Consider the following 20,044-nt stretch of genomic DNA (forward strand, 5'->3'; position numbering starts at 1 on the left):
TCGTCTTCAAAATGGTAATGGGAGAGAAGCACGTTGCTTGAGCACCGTGAGGCGATGGTTTGCTGAATTCGAGAGAGGTCGGGTTTCTTGACATGACGAATTTCGTGAAGGGCGACCTTCAACTGCCGTCAACGAAAATAATGTGGCTAATGTTAAGAGGCTTATTGAAGCTGACAATTCGAGGACTATTGGGGATTGGTATGAGCCAAGTTTAGAACATTTTACACAAAGAATTGAAAGTTGGGAAACTTTGTTGTCGTTGGATCGGTCATGAATTGACAGCGGAACAGAAGCGGGCACGCGTGGAATGGTACTCATAGATGCTTGAAGTATGACCACGGACATTCTAATGCTGTTTATGACATTGTAACAGGAGACGAAATGTGGATTTATTATTTTAAACCCGAAATAAAACGACAATCTTGTGAATGGGTGTTTGAAAATGAGGTAGGCGAGAAACGTTGGTAAAAAATTATCGCATTTTTTTCTCAGCTACGGGTCCCATCTGCACAATTCCGTCAATGAAGATCAAAAGAGTGCTAATGCCGAGTGGTATTCTACCATTTGTTTACCCAGTCTGTTAAAAAAAGTTCGCGAAAGACGACCAAAAATCTGCTTTCTTCTACATAATGACAACGCTTTTTCACATACGGCCAACAAGACTAAGTCATTTTTCAACCCGTTAACAGAGCACTGGGGGACCCAGTTCGACAATTCGAGCTGCTCTGCGTTACACGCGGTCAAATGGATCGAGCTGATACTGGGATGCGTCAGACCAGAAATGACAGCAATACTCCATATGTGGCCGGACCTGCGCATTGTAGAGTACTAGGATGTGGCCCGGCTTGCAGTATTGCCGTGCTCTATCTATGACGCTCAGGTTATTCGAAGCCAATTTGGCTTTGCCCTCCAGATGACTACGGAATTGGCAAGACCCAGTAATTCGATACGAGGCGAGACTTTAAGTGTTGTCAAAGAGCGGTGATACGACAAATGGGTTTTTTTTTGTGGTAAACGCGCAAACTTGAGTCTTCTGGGAGTTAGATTGGATAAGGTTCAATTCATCCCATTCTCCGACCTTCTCAAGAGAGGACTCAATAGAAGACACAAGTTTCTCCCCGCACTGATTTCCCCAGAGAGACCTGCATGGCCCGTGTATACTGCATCACAAATACTGTCGTCTGCATAGGAATGTATGTTGTAAACATATCATTGAAATGCAAAAGAAACAGTTTGGGAGATATCACACAGCCTTGGAGCACTCCAGTGCTGTTCACGGGCTTTGGGTTCGAGCAATAACCGTCGACAACGACCGCTATGCTGCGTCCAGTGATGAAGCTGAATGTCCACTAGCATAAGCTCTCGGGAAGCCCAAATGGTGGAATTTTTGAGCGAAGCGCCTTGTGCCATACACAATCAAAAGCCTTCGCTACATCCAGGCTAACTGCCACTATCATTCCTCATGTGCAACGGCGGCAGGGACGGCTGGTTGAAGTTATCAACAGCAGCTTTCGACAGCGACCAGAAATTGCGTGTTCCAGTCGGGTAAGTGGAAAGCGGCTCGCCGGTTTTGGACAACGTGCTTCGATTTCGCACCGGTGATTTTCGCTCAAAGAATCTGGAGGCACGGTTATATTTCCCCTTTAGAACTTTGCAGTTTGGATCCTTTCAGCCCAGCGTCGCAACCCAAGTTCAATGCGCCTGCTTTTTGCAGTCAGATGCTGCTTTCTGGGATAAAATCTCTTTTAGCTTCTGGTGAAGAATCCTCCGGTCCTCAACACTAACCTATGCGAAACATAGCGGCACTAGGCCGCTACTTCACTATCCTTACCTGGCATAAAAAGGCATTTATTTGCTCAAAATTGACTCCTTTAGAATTCTTTTTGATGTCATTTCTAATAAACTAGATACTGCTACCGCTTCGGAAACAAATGGCGCTCTGAGAGAGAAGAAGCGGCGCAAGAAACTCTCCCAGTATTTTTTTTTGCGCTCTAAGTGTGGTAATTAACCCGGACGAGTGTGGCCCGATTGTACTTACGTCATAAGACGGCAGCGTGACTCTCCCACTTCCTAAAAGCCCTTTCTCGCCCCTTACGACACCCTTGGGTGTTCTAGTATTCTTATAAGATTATTATTATCATTACAGTAAACTAGTATTTCACGTTACTTATTTATGTTTTCATTGATATAAAGTATAACTTAATAATATTATCTATAATTATTAAAATATAATTTGAGCACATAACTTTCTGTGTTATAACTTGAATTTTGTTTTTTAAATACATCAAATTAAGATCAGTTTCAATCCACTTACAAGTATTGTTTTTTTGCGAGCGTTATCAGTTTATGACAGGAAACGGAAAGATGGCGTCTATCCCGCATTAGGTGTATCAACAATAGAATTATGATTATCTAAGACGCAAATTAATGCGCTTTATCAATAGATATAACCACTTGAAATTGATCGGCGCGTTTATATAAATGTTCAAAGATGACATCTCTTCATTTACTGTCAACACAACCGCTCGCCTGCTCAGGAAGAAGTAACTTCGAAAATGGCGCAAGCTGTAAGTACCCAACGAGACATACAATATATTACAATCATTTCATTCCAAACAATTTGCATTCCAATTAAAAATAATAGTTACTAATAGTTAATAAATATATTATTTTATTAATTAATAAAATAAGAGAATTGTGTTAAATATTTTATAGCTATATTAAAGTAATTTTATAAAGTATGTTAATTTGATAAGTGCAAAGGTTGCAAACCTTACTTACTTATTGGTTTTAGATAAACAATTACATAACAAAGGTTTCATATAAATGTTATAATAATCTTAAATAAAGCACAATAAAAAAAAAACAAATCAATTTTCTATGATTTATAGGTACCTAAGTATAGATTTATTTTAACATAAACTTATTTGATGTTCAGTCAATTCGTTAATAAATTACCCAAGTCTATAGCATACCTTTTAAAAACAATAAATATTATTAAAAAAAAATATTTTAAGCAAAGAAAAAAAAAATGATAAAAATTTTCATTAGTGTTAATTCCGCCAATGTAGTATGTCTTAAAATAATTCGACACGTGTTTCGCCTCTACACGAAATCTGTAGCCAGATTTTGGCGGGACAACACGTCCTGAGGATGCCTCGCGTAGAGGCGAAACACGTATCGATTTGTTTTAAGAAATCATTTTGACAATTATGGATTTCCGCAAAGTAACGCATACTAAAATAATTTTTCAAAGAAATTAAATTAATTTCCAAAACAAACTGTTAAAGACTTAAGAAGATATAAAACTTATTTTGTTTTGTTTAGGTTAGACTTCATTTTATTTTAACAATGTTGTTTATAGCAGCGACATGTTTACAGTCGTATAATTTATCGTGCATTTCTACTAAAAATATTATTGTAGTCATAAAAATATATAGTTTTATCATTGCAGTGGTGGAATTATAAGCTTTATTCGTTTTGTTTCAACGGAATTTGAAATATATAGTTAAACAAGCTGACCCAGCAAACGTTGTATTGCCGATATTAAAATCGCGATACAAAAGTAACTGTTGATCGTAGATGGGTGAAAGTTTGAAGTTATATGTATTTTTTAAACCCACGTTATAAAAAAATAAAAACATAAAATATTGTCCAAAAATTAAAAAAAAAAATTAAGGGTGAACAACCCTTATTACTTAGGGGTATGAAAAATAGATTGGACGATTCTCAGACCTACTCAATATGCTCACAAAATTTCATGAGAATCGGTCAAGCCGGACGAACATTGTGACACGAGAATTTTATATATAAGATTTAAACACCTACTTGTATATGTTACAAAAAAAATTTACTCATAATAAAAAAAATAGTATATCACGCACCTAGGGCAAAAAGTAGGTCATTCTCACTCTCTCTGTCGTTCTCTCCCGTGGAATATTGAATGGCAATGTCCTACTTATCTCACGTGGTGCATATACGTTTTTTTTCCCCACCTGGATGAGAAGCTCGCTTTTAGCCCCTGGTACGAGGGACAAAAGTCGTCTTGCCGGGAGAGAATCGGCTACTTTTGTCCCTCGTACCAGGGGCAGCTTTTCATCGAGGTGGTAAAAAAAACGCTTTTTTTATTTTTGATACAAAGTGCATTGATCATTACACTAGTTTATAAGTAACAAACAAGTTGGTCATGTTCAACAAACTAAGACAGCATACTCAGACTTTTCTTATGTAAAAAGCAGCTTAGCATAATCTTTGATGTCATTTATATAGTCTTTTATCAGCTAAATTATGCTGAGTTTAATGCGTTTTATCACACTCAGGACGTCACTTCGTAAAAGGTTGATCTTTAATGAGAAGAAGTGGCAAGAAACTCATTGCCACTCTTTTAATTTATCATTTACAGCTTCATAGTTTTACACTTCAACGACAGTATCATATTATGTTTACACGCAACAAAAATACTCAAACGTAAAATAATTAAAAGTAAAAAGGTGATCAAGTCTTTTTGTCTCTTTTATACGCAGTTATAATAATAATAATTCTTTATTTGCATAATGTGTGTATACAAGTTAACGAAAAAACCCTATACGAATCAAAACATAAGTCAAAAAGGGCATGCAAATTACATAACCTCCATGTCATTATATAATATCTAATAAAATTCTAACCCCCTTATTCATAATGGTCCGCTAAGCCCCGTTACAGAGTGCTATTTCTCATTCTGACTTAGGTCAATAGAAGAAGACAGAGTGAGAATTAGCAATGCTTTAAGTTAGCAGACCATTATGAATAAGGGGGTAAGATTACAGCACATAATATTTAATTGTTACATTATATTAGCATCTACACAAAATATAGGTACATGTCATATACATATTATGTAGTCAAAGTTAAATACAAGATAATAAAAAAGAAAATCACAAATTTAAAAAGTCAGATACCATTGACATAAGCGAGTTTTTAAAAGGACCAATATTAAACATTTTAATAGAATCGGGAAGTTTATTAAATATATGAATACACATGGCATGACAATTTTTAGTAAACAGAGTAGTCCTGGGTGCTTTTTTGTAAACAAGTCTATTAGGATGTCGTTGGTCGCGGTCATACATGTTATGAAGACAGTGATAAACCATATTTGATCACGACGTGTTGCGATAGATTCTGGAAGGCAGTGACAGATCCGTACCTCAGAGGCCATCCCGCATCCGACAGAGAACTGTAAAAGCCTTGGCTTTTTTGCGATACGGATCATGTCGCGTAACAACCGCATAGCTTCCGTAAATTCTACAAAAAAATACATCGTAACTGTTTTTTAAATAGCGGAAACAGACTAGCGTTCTGAACGTCACTTCCGCCAGCAAAAAAGAACGAGAACTGAGAATTCGATGAACCGTCAGAGTTTTTTAAATTCGTATTCCCACTTCTGAATGTTATGGGAAGTAATACGCGCCTGTCAACACTAGAATAGAATGCAAAAAAGGCCGGATGAGTTTCTCGCGTCTATACTTCGAGTCTCAAGCTTATAGAATATTCAAATTAAAATACAAATATTGTTATTCAAAATAGGATGTGACATCACTTATTGAAAGTCAAAAACTACCACCCATTCCAAAACGAATGCCTCAGACCTGAGAAGAACGCGCGCAACAAAATCAGTGGGCTTTTTATTTTCATCGAAAAAAATATGTTTACAAAGTAATATATATTAAACTTATTATTTAATAGCCTGAGGGCGGTCGCTCCATTCCCAATATGTGGTATCATCAAGAAAGTCATTTATGTTATAGTAACCACAAACGTTTTCTAACAATTCTTTTAAAATCGATTTAATTTAATATGGTTCTGTTCTTCTATAACCAAAGGTCTATTCAACACCCACTCATTAAGTAAGTTTTGTAAGGTAGGCCTTGCTGAAAAACAACGCACGCTCCTTGTGACGACCTATATATATTAGGTATATTCTAAGTGACAAAAAAAAAACTTTTTGCCTACTTATTTTATTTTGAGCATAATATTGGCCAGAAGCTTTAATTGGCCAGAAAAAATTATTTCCAATATCAGATATCGGCCAGCCATTTCATACATTAAAATCGCAAACTAACGGCTAGTCCTTATTTTTTTAAATTGTTAGGTGCTATAATTATTAGGCTTACAAATAATATAATCGCACAGGACTTATAATAAAAATTGTTTTTTCAAAGTATTTTTTACTAAAATTGCTACAACTTGAAAACGAAAATTTAAAAAGAATATCACGTTGTCTAATTTTGAAAAACCTAAAGAGCTGATTCTGATCTCAAATTGTAGCAGTCTACTTAAAATGTTTATTTTATAAATGCAGACTTATATTGAGAATAAAATAAAGTGCCAATAATTTCGCGGTTTTATGAATGCGGCAAAGTTAGCACTGGTCTTACGATGGTGCAAAAAATGGTCCTTACAACATATTAATAAAATCCGAAATCAGATCGAAAACAATAAGGTTTGTATTCCAGAGAGCGTCTCGTCGTAATTCATGATCAACTATCTCTGTTTTATTAACTGTGTATAAAAGAGACAACAATAACCAGTAAATTTACTCGAGCATGGACTTCGTGACACGTCTCAACCTTGTTATAAATAGATTCATATCAATTGTATTAATGATGCTATTGACACAATAATGACCCGCAGAAGACCGTGAGCATGATTGACCCCTCCCAGCTCCTACGACCTGAAGAGTCGTTCACAGACAAGCCGGTGAACGCTTACCGGGACTACTCCATCGACGTCAACGATCCCATCAAGGAGCGCGTGCGCAGGACCTACTACGAGATGCACTCCAAGATGACCGTCGATCTTGTTAAAGGTAAATGAAAGGTGAAAACGAAAAGTTGTCACATCAAAAAATATCTGAAGACAAACATTCGATTTTTCACACCTTTTTATGACAGTAAAGGAGGAGACGAGCAGCTCGTTCACTTGAGGGTAATTGATACCCATTACAATGCAGTGCGCGCAAAAATTCCGAGCAGCACTACAATTATTGCGCTCGTCAATTAAATCGTAATTTCACTCGCTACGGCGCATCGCGCTATCCGTCACTAGAGGATACGTTATTGAAAACGGCCGTTAGAGAGCAACTCAGTATTATCATAATTATTTTTTAGTTTAGTTTTAGTTTTTAGTATTAGCAATTTTACATTCATGGGCGTTTCTATTATATATATATGTCTATATTATTATAATGACCACCTACCTAGCATCCTGTGCAAATATAATCTATGCAAATAAATAAATCTTCTATTAGTAAAATTAGTTCTGCAACTTGATGTTTGATAGGCAGACAGACAGATAATTCTCGATAAAGAAGTTGAAGCTATAGTTACTATACTACGAAACATACACGTTATCTTACCAACTTAGCCAGCATCATAAAAGAGGTAAACGTATCCAAATTTGCTGAACATCTGTGTCATTGTAAGCATATGATAGAAGCTCTTCCTGTCTATGATGGCCGACTCCGGTCGCAATATCTTATAGGCATTTGTTACAAAAAAAAAAATTTGAATTTTTAACCGACTTCAAAAAAGGAGGAGGTTCTCAATTCGACGGTATTTTGATGATTCTTTTTTTATTTGAAAATTGGATTTCAAAAATAACAATAATCGTTAATGTATACACTTCTATAATAAAGTCCCAGCCACTGTTCAGGCATTATCTATAAATACATTTAAATGTTTTATAAAAAATGGCTCTGTCGTAAATCCTATTACTCCACTGCTGAATATCTAAATGATCGAACAGCCTGGGACTAGATCGTGATTATTTTATAGCGATAGAAATGATTGTACAATATTGTATATTTTGTATTGAAAAGAGCGCAAAAAAAGAATGCTGGGAGAGTTTCTTGCGCCGCTTCTTCTCTCTCAGAGCGCTATTTGTTGCCGAAGCGGTAGTAGTATCTAGTAGTTATTAGAAATTACATCAAAAAGAATTCTAAAGGAATCAATTTTAAGAAAATAAATGCCTTTTATGTCTTTTAATAATCGTAACGTAATTAATTAGATTGTATAAAAATACGTAATTATTTTTATACCTTTTAGTGTATTATAGATATCTATTTTTTTTGGAATAGTGTTTTTGAAGTCTGTTGTTTTTTTGGTTAAATTTTTTTTACATAAAGTATGCTTTAAGTTCAAGGGATTTAGATTTTACGTCGATATACCTAAATGGTCATTTCAACCAAGGTCGTAACTTATAAATGAAATCCACTGTATTATTTAAAATATTACAAGACCTGAAACACAATTAAAATAAATGTTCACAAATAAATAGGATATCAAGTTAGGATATCATCCCCACCATCTGGATGTGTGGCGGTCCTCCACAATGCGGTTTTCAAGGAGCTTTCTTCCACGTACTACAAAGCTGTGGAATGAACTTCCTTGTGCGGTGTTTCCGTGACGATACGACATGGGTACCTTCAAAAAAAGCGCGTACACCTTCCTTAAAGGCCGGCAACGTTCCTGTGATTCCTCTGGTGTTGCAAGAGAATGTGGGCGGCGGTGATCACTTAACACCAGGTGACTCGTACGCTCGTTTGTCCTCCTATTCCATAAAAAAAAAAGAAAAAAAATCGAAAAAGTATAATACAGTACTTACGATAATGGCTTTGGGCGGATTTGTGCACTTACTATATTTTTTACATGTTATTGGGATGAAACGTTAACCGCGTAGTCCCACGCGGTTAAGCATCTCTAATGTATATAATGTATCTCCATAAGAATTACATTTGATAAAGCTTTCAATGTTATCCACTTTATTTTGTCCAGAAAAACGCGCGAAATGGATGAAATTCAACCACTTTAAGGCTACTATTAAGGAAGGACTTATTAAGCTGAACGAAGTGGTTGACGAGTCCGACCCTGACTTGGACTTGCCGAACATCGTTCACGCCTTCCAAACGGCTGAGAGGATCCGTGAGGACTATCCTGACGATGATTGGTTTCAGCTGACCGGTCTTATACACGATTTGGGCAAGGTATGTATATAGTGTTAGTACAGGGACGGAATCATATTAAAAAGTTGCAACCAGTACTTTTCTTGGTCGATTTGTGACTATTATGATTTCATTAAAATGGCGGTGTATACAGTCTTTGTCGCGCGGGTATTATATGAGACACTAATCTATACTATTCAAATGTTATTTAAAGTACTTTTATGCTTTATAATTTAAGCTGGTAAAAAGTTAAAACACTATATTATGTATGTATATAAAACATAATGCTCATAAATATATCTAGGAACCTAAGAAGAATTCATTATGAAATAAATAAAATTCCAAATTTTAAGAACCTACGATTAAAAGACCGATAATGAGTCAACTATTTTTCAGTGCAAAGATATAAAAACCTTATTGATTTTGCAACTAAAACAGGTATTTTTACTTTTGTTGGGTCCTAGTAAATTTATTGAGACGCATCCCATGATTGTTGGAGGGTGGGGACGGGGTCCATGAAAAATCCCCCATTGTCCTTTCAGTTTAAATAAAAATTAAAAAAAAAGTATGTAAATAAGGGCGAGACGAGCAAAGAGTAATTGATACGCCCTGCTCTGATTACAATGCAGTGCCGCTCAGGATTCTTGAAAAACCCAAAAGATATATAAGATAAGATGTTAAGTCTCATTTGCCCAGAATTTTCAGTAGCTACGGCGCCCTTTAGACCGAAACACAGTAATGCTTACACATTGCTGCTTCACGGCAGAAAAATTCGCCGTTCTGGTACCCATAATCTAGCCGGCATCCTGTGCAAAGGAGCCTCCCATTGGTAATTTTACAGATAATACCGGATACCTAACAAATAGTAAAAACATTTATTATATTAAATAGCTCTACACATGTTTAACCATTGAATCACGGTATGATGGAGTGTTATATGGTGCACATGATAAGATAAAAATTGTGGCAAAATAAGTTCAAAGGCTATTATGGCTATCATAAAGACGTCAGCTATGGCATTGTCCAATTAATATTTGCGAATAAGCTAGCTATATTGTATAATGTTATAGATTTCAATAACGTTAACTTAAAGTATTGCTGTGAGATCAATAATAATGGAAACGACTTTAATTAAAAAGACTTTAATAAATTTTATCTACACCCACGCTTTAAATCCTCTATTAAAGATTCTAAAACAGTAAGCTTATTGCCAACATTTAAACACCCAATGTCCAAATAACCATTACATCATCCAAACGAGTGTTGTAATGTTGTACTGAATTTCATAACAACACTCCTTTGTTTTTTTTCGATCCCTTCATGTGTAAAGAGTTTCAACAGACAGCCACGTTCTTATTGCTCGATGTGTGGTATCCGTATGAATTTCAAAAAATGAAAATTTTCGTTTACGCGCGTTCCACACTACCAGAAAGTCGCGCGCCGAAAAAAAAGTTGGTTATTCGAATCCCCGCCATTTTTCTTCGATATTTTTATTGTTTTGTTTATTCAAGTTTTGACAGCACACCGGAGATATTTTAAACGCTGCAAAAGAGCATAATATTCAAGTGAATTTTAATAATTGCAGTATACAAAATGTAAATTACAACTAAAATAAATAATTATTTCATTAATACTTAGTTTATTTGTATATAATCAATAATGGATGATAAGGTTACTATTAGGACTGGCTGTTTTAATGTTATCAGAAAGCTAACTGTTTCGGAATCTTTTAGAAGATTCATATTATAGGTGTAGATAAAGTCTTGTATGCAACTGTTGATAATTAGGTATTAAAACACTTATAAACCCACATTCGTGTTTTAATGCCCCTTATTACGCAACAGTTGCATAAATAATTGACAATTGCTTAACGATTACTGGTTGAAGACCAATTTAATTACAGTTAATGAATTCGCTTAAAAATATTTATTTGAGCCATAATAGTGCCCCTTAGGGTCAGTCTTTTAAGTTGTACAGTATTCTACTCATCTGGATTCACAAATAATGCGGAACAGAATTGCCGAAGATAATATTTACTGTACTGTATATCTACTGTACTGTCACGCTAAACGTATTAAGTTTTGTCTATGACTTATGTAAAGCGTTTGCCTTGGAGAGTCTTTTATTTTTCTATGAAATTGGCATAGCTTTGGTAAGATTTAGCTCTTAGACTCTTTGCTTCATATATTAATTATAGTACCCTGAGTCTGATGGATCCAATAACCAATCAGAAAATCTTTTCGATTCCAATATACATAGGTGTTCCACAAGGATCTTTATTCGGGCCATTTTATTTTTGAACAATGTGATTTATCTAATTTGGTTTTGCACTAAGTACTTCCTATATCATTTATTGTAAATAAATTAATAATAACCATATCTTTTATAGCAAATTCGATAAGGTTCAAATAAGTATAAGAAATAGATATCATAAAGAGGTATCAAAATTAATTATTTATATTTGCGTACATATTGTATTGCGGTCACACATAGTTAATATTATCTGTAACTTAATACATACATAATCATAACTTGTATAATTATAATATTACACTACTTACTACATGAATGTGACGATAAATCCAAATTTAGTATTTAGGTCCTCCTGTTCTCAAGTGTAGGAGGTATTACTTAGTCTTCCATACGAATGCATTCAATTTTAATATTTAATATATAGTCCAGGCTATTTAAATCTATTTGAAACTAGGTCATGGCACTGTATGATGAGCCACAATGGTGTGTTGTCGGTGATACATTTGCTGTGGGCTGCCAGTGGGCAGAATCCATCGTGTACGGAGTCGAAAGCTTCAAGGACAACCCCGATACCTACAACCCTAAATACAAGTAAGTTTCAGGCATAACATGTATTTATTGCAATAAAAAATATACTACTTTACAACACAACATGCGGTCGGGTTTAAAAAGTTGCTTGCTATGCAAACGTACACCCACCTACATGGACACAACACCCTATTATTCCTAAGGTAAATATTCTGGCAGCGCTAAAAAAAATCTTCAAGTCTTATATTGAATGGAATTACGTGATTCATCATTCTTTTCCAAAGAATAATTATCGAATCCTTACCCTGATTTCCAGCACTGCATTGCAAAATATCATTCACTTATCTGCTACTTATCATCTTGATTCCTTGACCCTTTCTTAGTTTTTTCTTATATTATACTAACATCAATAAACAGAGAACCATTTTTTTGCCGGTTTTGGCTATTACTGTAACTTAAAAATACATTATTAAGGTTGGTTGCGGCTTCGTAGAAAACCTGTTGTCTCGAAGACAGGCCCATGAAATGGCCGCTTCTTTACCCTTCATTTCCATAAAGAAGGCTTTTTTCCTTACTACTCTGTTTATATCATAGCTGAATAATCCTATAACTATTTGTGTGTCTATTGTCCTCAACGATTTATTCTGTCTTGGTCTATCACAGGATTATCTTTTTCAATGTGATATCATAGTACATATTGTTATTATTTTCTTTTTCAGCACGAAGTACGGCATGTACAAACCCAACTGCGGCATTGACAACGTGTTAATCTCCTGGAGTCACGACGAGTACCTCTACCAATTCCTCAAGCACAACAAGTCCACGATACCCGAGAAGGGTCTTAAGATTATCAGGTAATACTTGATACTACTGCTATCCAGCTTAATTTTTTGGAGTTCACTCCTTAAAAATCGATTTTCAAGGCGTCCCGTATGCGAAAAATATGGAGAGTAAAACCTACTCATCAAATAGGATAGTGACGTTTTTGGTGCGCATCATTTGTCGCGCACCTTTCACTTTTCAGTTGTGTGTGTGTGTGTGAATATATACTTGTGTGTAGCCAGCTTACACAGTATACTGCGTGATAGCTTATTTAATTAATAGTTTTTTTAGCTTCTGCTGTATGTCTGTTTGTAACCGACTCCATTGGACTTGATTTTGTTTAGTACCTGTTCAAAGACAATCAATCGTTCTTGAGGAGTAAACTCCAGTCGTGCGTCGGAGCTGACACACACATTTTTTTCTCTAATAATAATGTACGGAAAATATATTATTTACTAGCTGACCCAACAGAAAGGTGTTCTGTCGTTATAAAATGATAAGGATTAATATCGTATTTGTGTAAATAGCTTTTACATTAGCAGTATTTAAATGGATATAGTATGGTATCCTTAAGAGATAGACACATACCATCGCGGACTTTTCTGTAGAACTATATAAGATACACAATTCCACCTTGCATTATTTTGTTATAGCTCACAGGATTTAGACAGCGTTTTCGTTGAAATCTCCCAGACGGCTTTTTTTCCGACACTTCCAACAAATATCGTTTATATATATGAAAATGGATACAAAAACTTAATAAATTACATACTAAAACCTTCTTCGCTATCCCTTGGTCTAAACAGCACGAAAGTTGGAGGAGCAGACGTTGAGTTTATCGCGCACAGACAGACAGACGCAGCGAAGGTTTTGTCTTATCATATTTAGTGATATTATGTTATTTATGTTCAAAGGCACATTAACGAATTTGCTCGAAACTGCGACAGTCAGAATGTTAACACGAGGAACAAATATAAACTTGTTATGCCTAGTATTCGGTTAAGTCGAGTTAGTAATTGGGTGATATGCTTTTTCAACATCCCAGAAATTGTACAAAGCCAATGGTGTTACGAAATTCAAACGTATTGATAAAAATCGTTTGTGTGGTAAAGGTTACTATAACATAAATTATTTTCTTAATGATACCACAGACTGGGAATGGAGCGACTGCCCTCAAGCTATTTAATTATAAATTTTATTGTTTGATATTATATTATAATGTAATAAAAAAAAGCCCGCTGAGTTTCTTACACACGTTCATCTCAGGGCTAAGGCATACTATTTCGTTTGTGTTGGTAGTTTTGGACGTTCAATAAGTGGTATTTTCTTTGATTAAAGCGAGTGTTACACCATATAAATAAATTTAAACAAACACTTTTAAAAGATTAAATCTCGTTTTCAGGGGGACTAGGTCTGGAAAGGTCTTGTTAACTAAAATAAAAATGTAACTTTTACGCAAAAATCTGATGTAAAAACAGTTACAATTACACGCGTTTTAATCCTTTAAAAGTGTTTTATTAAAATGTTCAATAAGTGGTTTTAAGTCCTATTTTGAATATTTTTCATTTGATTGATGTGCTATTTATATAATAATTGCAACTCTTTTTACCAGGTACCACTCGTTCTACCCCTGGCACTCTGGCGGTGAATACGCTCACCTCATGAAGGAGTCAGACAAGGAGGTACTCAAGTGGTGCCGCGAATTCAAGTAAGTCTAAACATCGTCTATTCCATCTTCTGTTATACAGACCTCTTATGCGTAAGGTATATCACCGTTTACGGTTTATCTCTATAAACGGTTTCATTCTATGCCAAGGTATTTGTTCTGTTAAAGCGATGGCCTTTAAACTGTATGCACATACTTCCATCTTTTATGGGCTTTCCGAGAGTTTTTTGACTGTGGTTCAAAAGCATCCTCACTGAGTTTATTTGTGAAGGTCGCAGAATGAGGTAAAATTTATCTTGTTTAGTTTTAAAAACCCACAAGAAGCACAAAAATCTATTTGTCTTGTCACGGCTCTTCGACGTTACTTTCTTTTAGTCACTTGCATAATATCGGAATGCTGGCTCTCGAAATTTCGAGCGATTGCCATTCCGCGTTCAAATTGGCAAAGGTAATTTTACCGCGTGCAACGCAGAGCAGCTCGAATTGTCGGAGACCCAGTGCTCTGTGAACGTCGCTTCATTATGTGTCTTCTACCACATTTATCACGGGGAGTGTTCCGAAGAGCTGTTTAACCTGATTCCTGCCGCCGAATTCCACCTTCGCACGACACGCCATAAGTTAGGATATCATCCCCACCATCTCGATGGCGGTCATCCACAGTGCGGTTTTCAAGGAGCTTTCTTCCACGTACTACACAGCTGTGGAATGAACTTCCTTGTGCGGTGTTTCCGGGACGATATGACATGGGTACCTTCAAAATAAGCGCGTACACCTACCTTAAACGCTCCTGTGATTCCTCTGGTGTTGCAAGATTGTGGGCGGCGGTGATACCTTAACAACAGGTGACCCACGCGCTCGTTTGTCCTATCATGACTATCAAAATTTTATTTTTTTATTCTACCGTATTGTAGGTGTCTCAATTACGAATCACATTCAGATGTATGCGTGTCGCTGTTACCCTAACGAAATATAAGATAGATAAGTTATATTTATTATCAACTTGAGTAATATAAAATTATTCGCAGTTGATGAGCCTACTGAGACGAGAACTATATTTAGACATTGTTGGCTGATAAAGTTATTATTGATTACTTCTGCACAGGATTTAATTGAAACACATCTATATTATATGACCAATCTATATTGCATTCAATTATTATATTATTATATCTTTCAAGCAACACAAACATTTTTTTTTATTATTTTAAAAAAAAGAGTCTCAAGTATAAGATGCGTCACAGAAACCTGTGTAGGTTTATGCGTGGGGCAAATGCATTGAGCATGCAATTGCTCACAACGACTGTCCTTAAGAAGTATTTATATCAATATTTTATTTTTATACAGAAAAAGGTATACTGTTAAATAACAAAAGATGAAAAAACATACCTAATAAACATAAATATTAAGAACAGTTAACACCAGCCATTACATCCTCTTTTTCTCTTAGTACTGCATATTTTTAAATGCGTATTTACACGAATTTTTTATTTTTGAGCATGATTGTGTCTTCAGGTAAGTTATTTAATATGTTAGGTGGCATGTATTCTCACGTCCTTTTGCCATACACATTAACATACCTAGGTTAAATATATCTGGTTTGATTAACGAAATAAATTACCAAGCATGGATGTCCATGTGGCGACAACGAATTTATTTATTTACTAGCTGACCCGGCAAACGTTGTTTTGCCATATAAAGTATAATTCACGCGATAGTTTTATAAGTAATAAAATATTGCCTATATTATAGCCTGTACATCATTTTGTTCTATTGTCAATAGCAATTTTATTACGGATCCCTAATTTTGAAAAAAAAACATAGCCTATAGCCTTCCTCAATAAATGGACTACCCAACACTGAAAGAATCATTCAAATCGGACCAGTAGTACCAGAGATTAGCGCGTTCAAACAAACAAACAAACACTACAGCTTTATAATATTAGTATAGATTAATGAAAGGTCCACCAACACAGAATACACATGTCAATTCATAAAATTGTAACATAAAGTTCAAAAACGTGTTCCTGCAATTACAGATGAACACATCATGCACATAAACATACAAACAATTTAGTTCATAATTATATGAAAGTAAATAGAAGTCCTATACACTAACATGTGAAAACATTATACAAAGATAAATTAATTACAAGCTACAATACAGTCACAGAGTAGGTTGGATGAAGGCAGCGCAGGAGCCCTATTACCAAAATCGAAATACGAAGTTTCGGTTGACGGATCGTACATTTTCCTATTACGAAAGTGTTTCAGATCCGAAGATCGATACGAAGTTCGCGATTAGAAATATTGTATTTCGTTTGCCTTATTCATAAATTGACTTGACATTAACTTTTTCGTTGTTTGATCTTAATAAGGTCGTAACTACAACTTAATTTTTTATGGTTCCGAAACGAAATCCGTCCGAACTATTCGGATCCGAACTACTTTGGTAATAGGATTTAATTTGAAGTTCGTCGTTCTTTCGTTTCGGACGAAACTTCGGGTTCGATTTTGGTAATAGACCTCCAGGACCGATTGTCATGGCGATCATTGGGTCCTGATGCCTTTGTCCAGCTGTGGACGTCTTCTGGCTGAAAATGATGACGATGCAGTCACTTCAATATGATTATAAAAAAATAATGCTCGTTATAATTACTTACGACCAATTCCTATATTAATTTGTAATCTCTTTAATGAATAAAAATATTAAAAATACAAAATTTCGGCATTTCAATAACCAATTAAATGTTTTAGTGCTGGAATTTTTAGATTAGTTTTTATAAACGCGACAGTTAAGTTGTTGTAGATATAATATATGCATTTGGAACTTAAAATTGTTTAAATTGAGAGATAAAATTTTGGTTTGTAAGTTATCCTTAAAATATCACGGATTCCTAATGAAAGTGGTCGGTGATAGAATTTTTATAAAATTTCACCCTACAAAGAGAAATTCTTGAGTTTTTTTGTGCATTCTTCTCAACAAAGGCACAACGAATCTGGAAGAGTGTGAAAATTTTAATTGATTACTAAAAATTGTTTTTTTAAATTACTTAAGTAATTAAAAATATTTGAATTTGACGTCTGGGAGTCCCAAGTCCGATAGTATTTTTATGTTTCCGAAGGAGCGAGAATTTTCACATAATATGTATGTTTAAGTAGAGGCAAATAGTTTCTCAGATTAAGAATGATTGTTAAACAATATTTCTGTAGGTATAATGAAACGGGCGAGTCAAAATCAGTGTTATAAGGAAGAAAATTCATTAATAAAACATAAAAACAATCACTGCCTTATTCATAATAAAACGCTTTTCGAAGGTATAAAGCTATATTAGTTAAAACGTGTTTTAAGCCTTAAAAGTTTTAAGTTTTAAGCGTAAAATTCTTATTCATATTTATTTATTTATAGCTTTATTTCCTTACATCTATACATTAAGATATTTACTTATAAATTGTATTTGTTAGTATGTGTTAGTATTTCACTATTTTAAACAAAAATATAAATTTTGTTACTATAATTAGTTATTAATTTCGACATAAGGACCGCAGTTAGCGGTAAAAAGCCTCCTCCATTGATTTCCACTTGTTCCTGTCTCTTGCAATTCTTGTCCACATCTTTCCTGCTGTTTCTACTATGTCATCGCTCCATCTCTTATCTCTTATTAGGTCTGCCTCGATTTCGTTTCCTATTTATAGGGTACCAATTCGTTACTACTTTGCACCATCTTTCGTCTTTTGTTCTTTGTATATGTCCAGCCCATTTCCATTTTAAACGTAGAACATATAAGGCTACATCTGTTGATTTTGTTTTATTTCTTATTGTGACATTTTTAATTTTGTCTCTTATTCTTAGCCCCATATAACTTCTCTCAATTCCTCTCTGACAAACTTTAATTTTTTCTAAGTTTCTATAGGTTAGTTAGGTTCCTTATTCATAATCGTTAGATAAATCTCCCATAACTAATACGTCTCTATAGTACGCAATGTTGCCATTTCGTACAAAAAACATGATTTTAACAAATTTAATGAGGAACTGTCAATGGAAAAAGACATCTTTTCAATGTCAATGGTTTGTCAGTTGTCAAAATAATTTAAAACTACAAAAATCAAAGTTTTGAAGTCTGTCGGTTGTCAATTTATGACGGATATCCAACAACTTTGAGCGGGAAGCTATATAACACATTATTTAACGAACAGCTGATCGAGTGCTTAAAATAGGTACTATACGTCAGCTTTATCGAAGAGATAATGAGCGTTTTAGCTCTAATATGCGATTATGAATACCATTTTGTAACAAGCGTATATTAGCGATGTTTTAAATCTCCGCTAAGTCATTATGAATAAGACAGAGTTTATTAGTCGAATTAACCAAAACTTTATGAAATTTTGAACGAAATGGGAAGGAAAATTATACTTATTATTTACTTAAGTATATAAGTATTACTTACAAAAATAAAAAATAAGTCATTATTAATGACGATATTGATTTGATTTGAAAACAAGTGACGACTCGCTCGTTCGTCGGGTGTCATTCATTACATATTCTTTGGTGTAACAGTAATACAAAAATTACATTTGAAATAGTAATTTATGAACGGTGCGGGACGCGAACCCGCGACCTCTCTTGTTCTGTGTGAGCTAACCGTTCGAGTGACGTATCGTTGATAAATCTTGTATGTCTTGTTCAACTCTCATAAATTTTCTTTATAAATTTAATTTGTGTAATCAGTCCCAGAAGTGAGGGTTATCACATTAAAAAATAACAAATTGTAGTGTATTTCTTTTTAATGTTAATATCATCAATAACTTTAAATATATTTCCAGTAAATACGACTTGTATACGAAGTGCGAGACAATCCCAGACATCGAAGCCCTGTGGCCCTACTACCAGGGACTTATCGACAAGTACATCCCTGGCGTCTGCGAGTGGTGATCCATACGTTGGCTGGAAGAAACTACCATCAAAACAAGCCTAGTTGTAGATATCTATCTTATCGATGCCATATATTATCAGTATTTTTTATATTAAGTCAGTATTTTTAGATATTTTTGTTTTTTTCTAATTACCAACTCATTCTTATTTCGTTTGGTTTGAATATAATGACAATATTTCTATCAAAGAAAAATCGGATTATCTAATATATAGTTGTACATAATAATATTGTGAATATTGTGCTATTGTTTCATTATTATAATATTCGATAACATGTTGCAGCATTTAAAAAAAATGTTTATTTGTATTATATAGTAACATTTTTAACCATTTAGTACCAGTGTTTAGTTTCGATAATCAAATACTATATATATATACATGAAACTGGCTGATAAAAGTAATATTTATAATTTATTCATTATAATTAATTTAATTTTTATCATTATAATGGAAAGGGGCTCACAAATTATGGGGTTATTCCAATGGTTTAATAAATTTTGTAAACACAAACAGTTCTTTCATTTGTTTAACTTAGTATTAGGTATATATATCTATAATTAAGGCATTTACAACGATTTCTATCGAATGTATTTTGATTTCATTAAACTACAACTGGTTTGGAACCAAATGAAGCGCTGATAGTGAAGAAACGGCATAAGAAACTCTCCCAGTAAATACCTCTAATATAATCTCCCAGACAGATTATCAGACATCGATGAATTACAAAAACAACTGGCTGACTGAACAAAGTGTTAGGTTATTTTCGTTACAGAATTTCTGGATTCGGTCTTCACGCTCAAGGCCCGCGATAGAAGCTATGCAATAGCTTAAAACAATAAGACAGAGTTGCACCAGAAAAAAG

General features: G+C 34.5%; 1 protein-coding gene across 1 annotated transcript; it reads left to right on the top strand.

Moving 5' to 3' along the window:
- Positions 1-2,421: 2,421 nt before the first annotated feature.
- LOC126967788 (inositol oxygenase-like) lies at positions 2,422-19,692 on the top strand. The gene is made up of 7 exons (XM_050812484.1): positions 2,422-2,567; positions 6,676-6,850; positions 8,817-9,025; positions 11,691-11,827; positions 12,484-12,618; positions 14,199-14,294; positions 19,074-19,692. The coding sequence occupies exons 1-7, from the start codon at positions 2,556-2,558 to the stop codon at positions 19,180-19,182; spliced, it is 873 nt and encodes a 290-aa protein (XP_050668441.1). The 5' UTR covers positions 2,422-2,555; the 3' UTR covers positions 19,183-19,692.
- The last annotated feature ends 352 nt before the right edge of the window (positions 19,693-20,044 follow it).

The sequence above is a fragment of the Leptidea sinapis genome, chromosome 13, assembly GCF_905404315.1.
Source record: "Leptidea sinapis chromosome 13, ilLepSina1.1, whole genome shotgun sequence".
Taxonomy (NCBI): Eukaryota; Metazoa; Arthropoda; class Insecta; order Lepidoptera; family Pieridae; genus Leptidea; species Leptidea sinapis.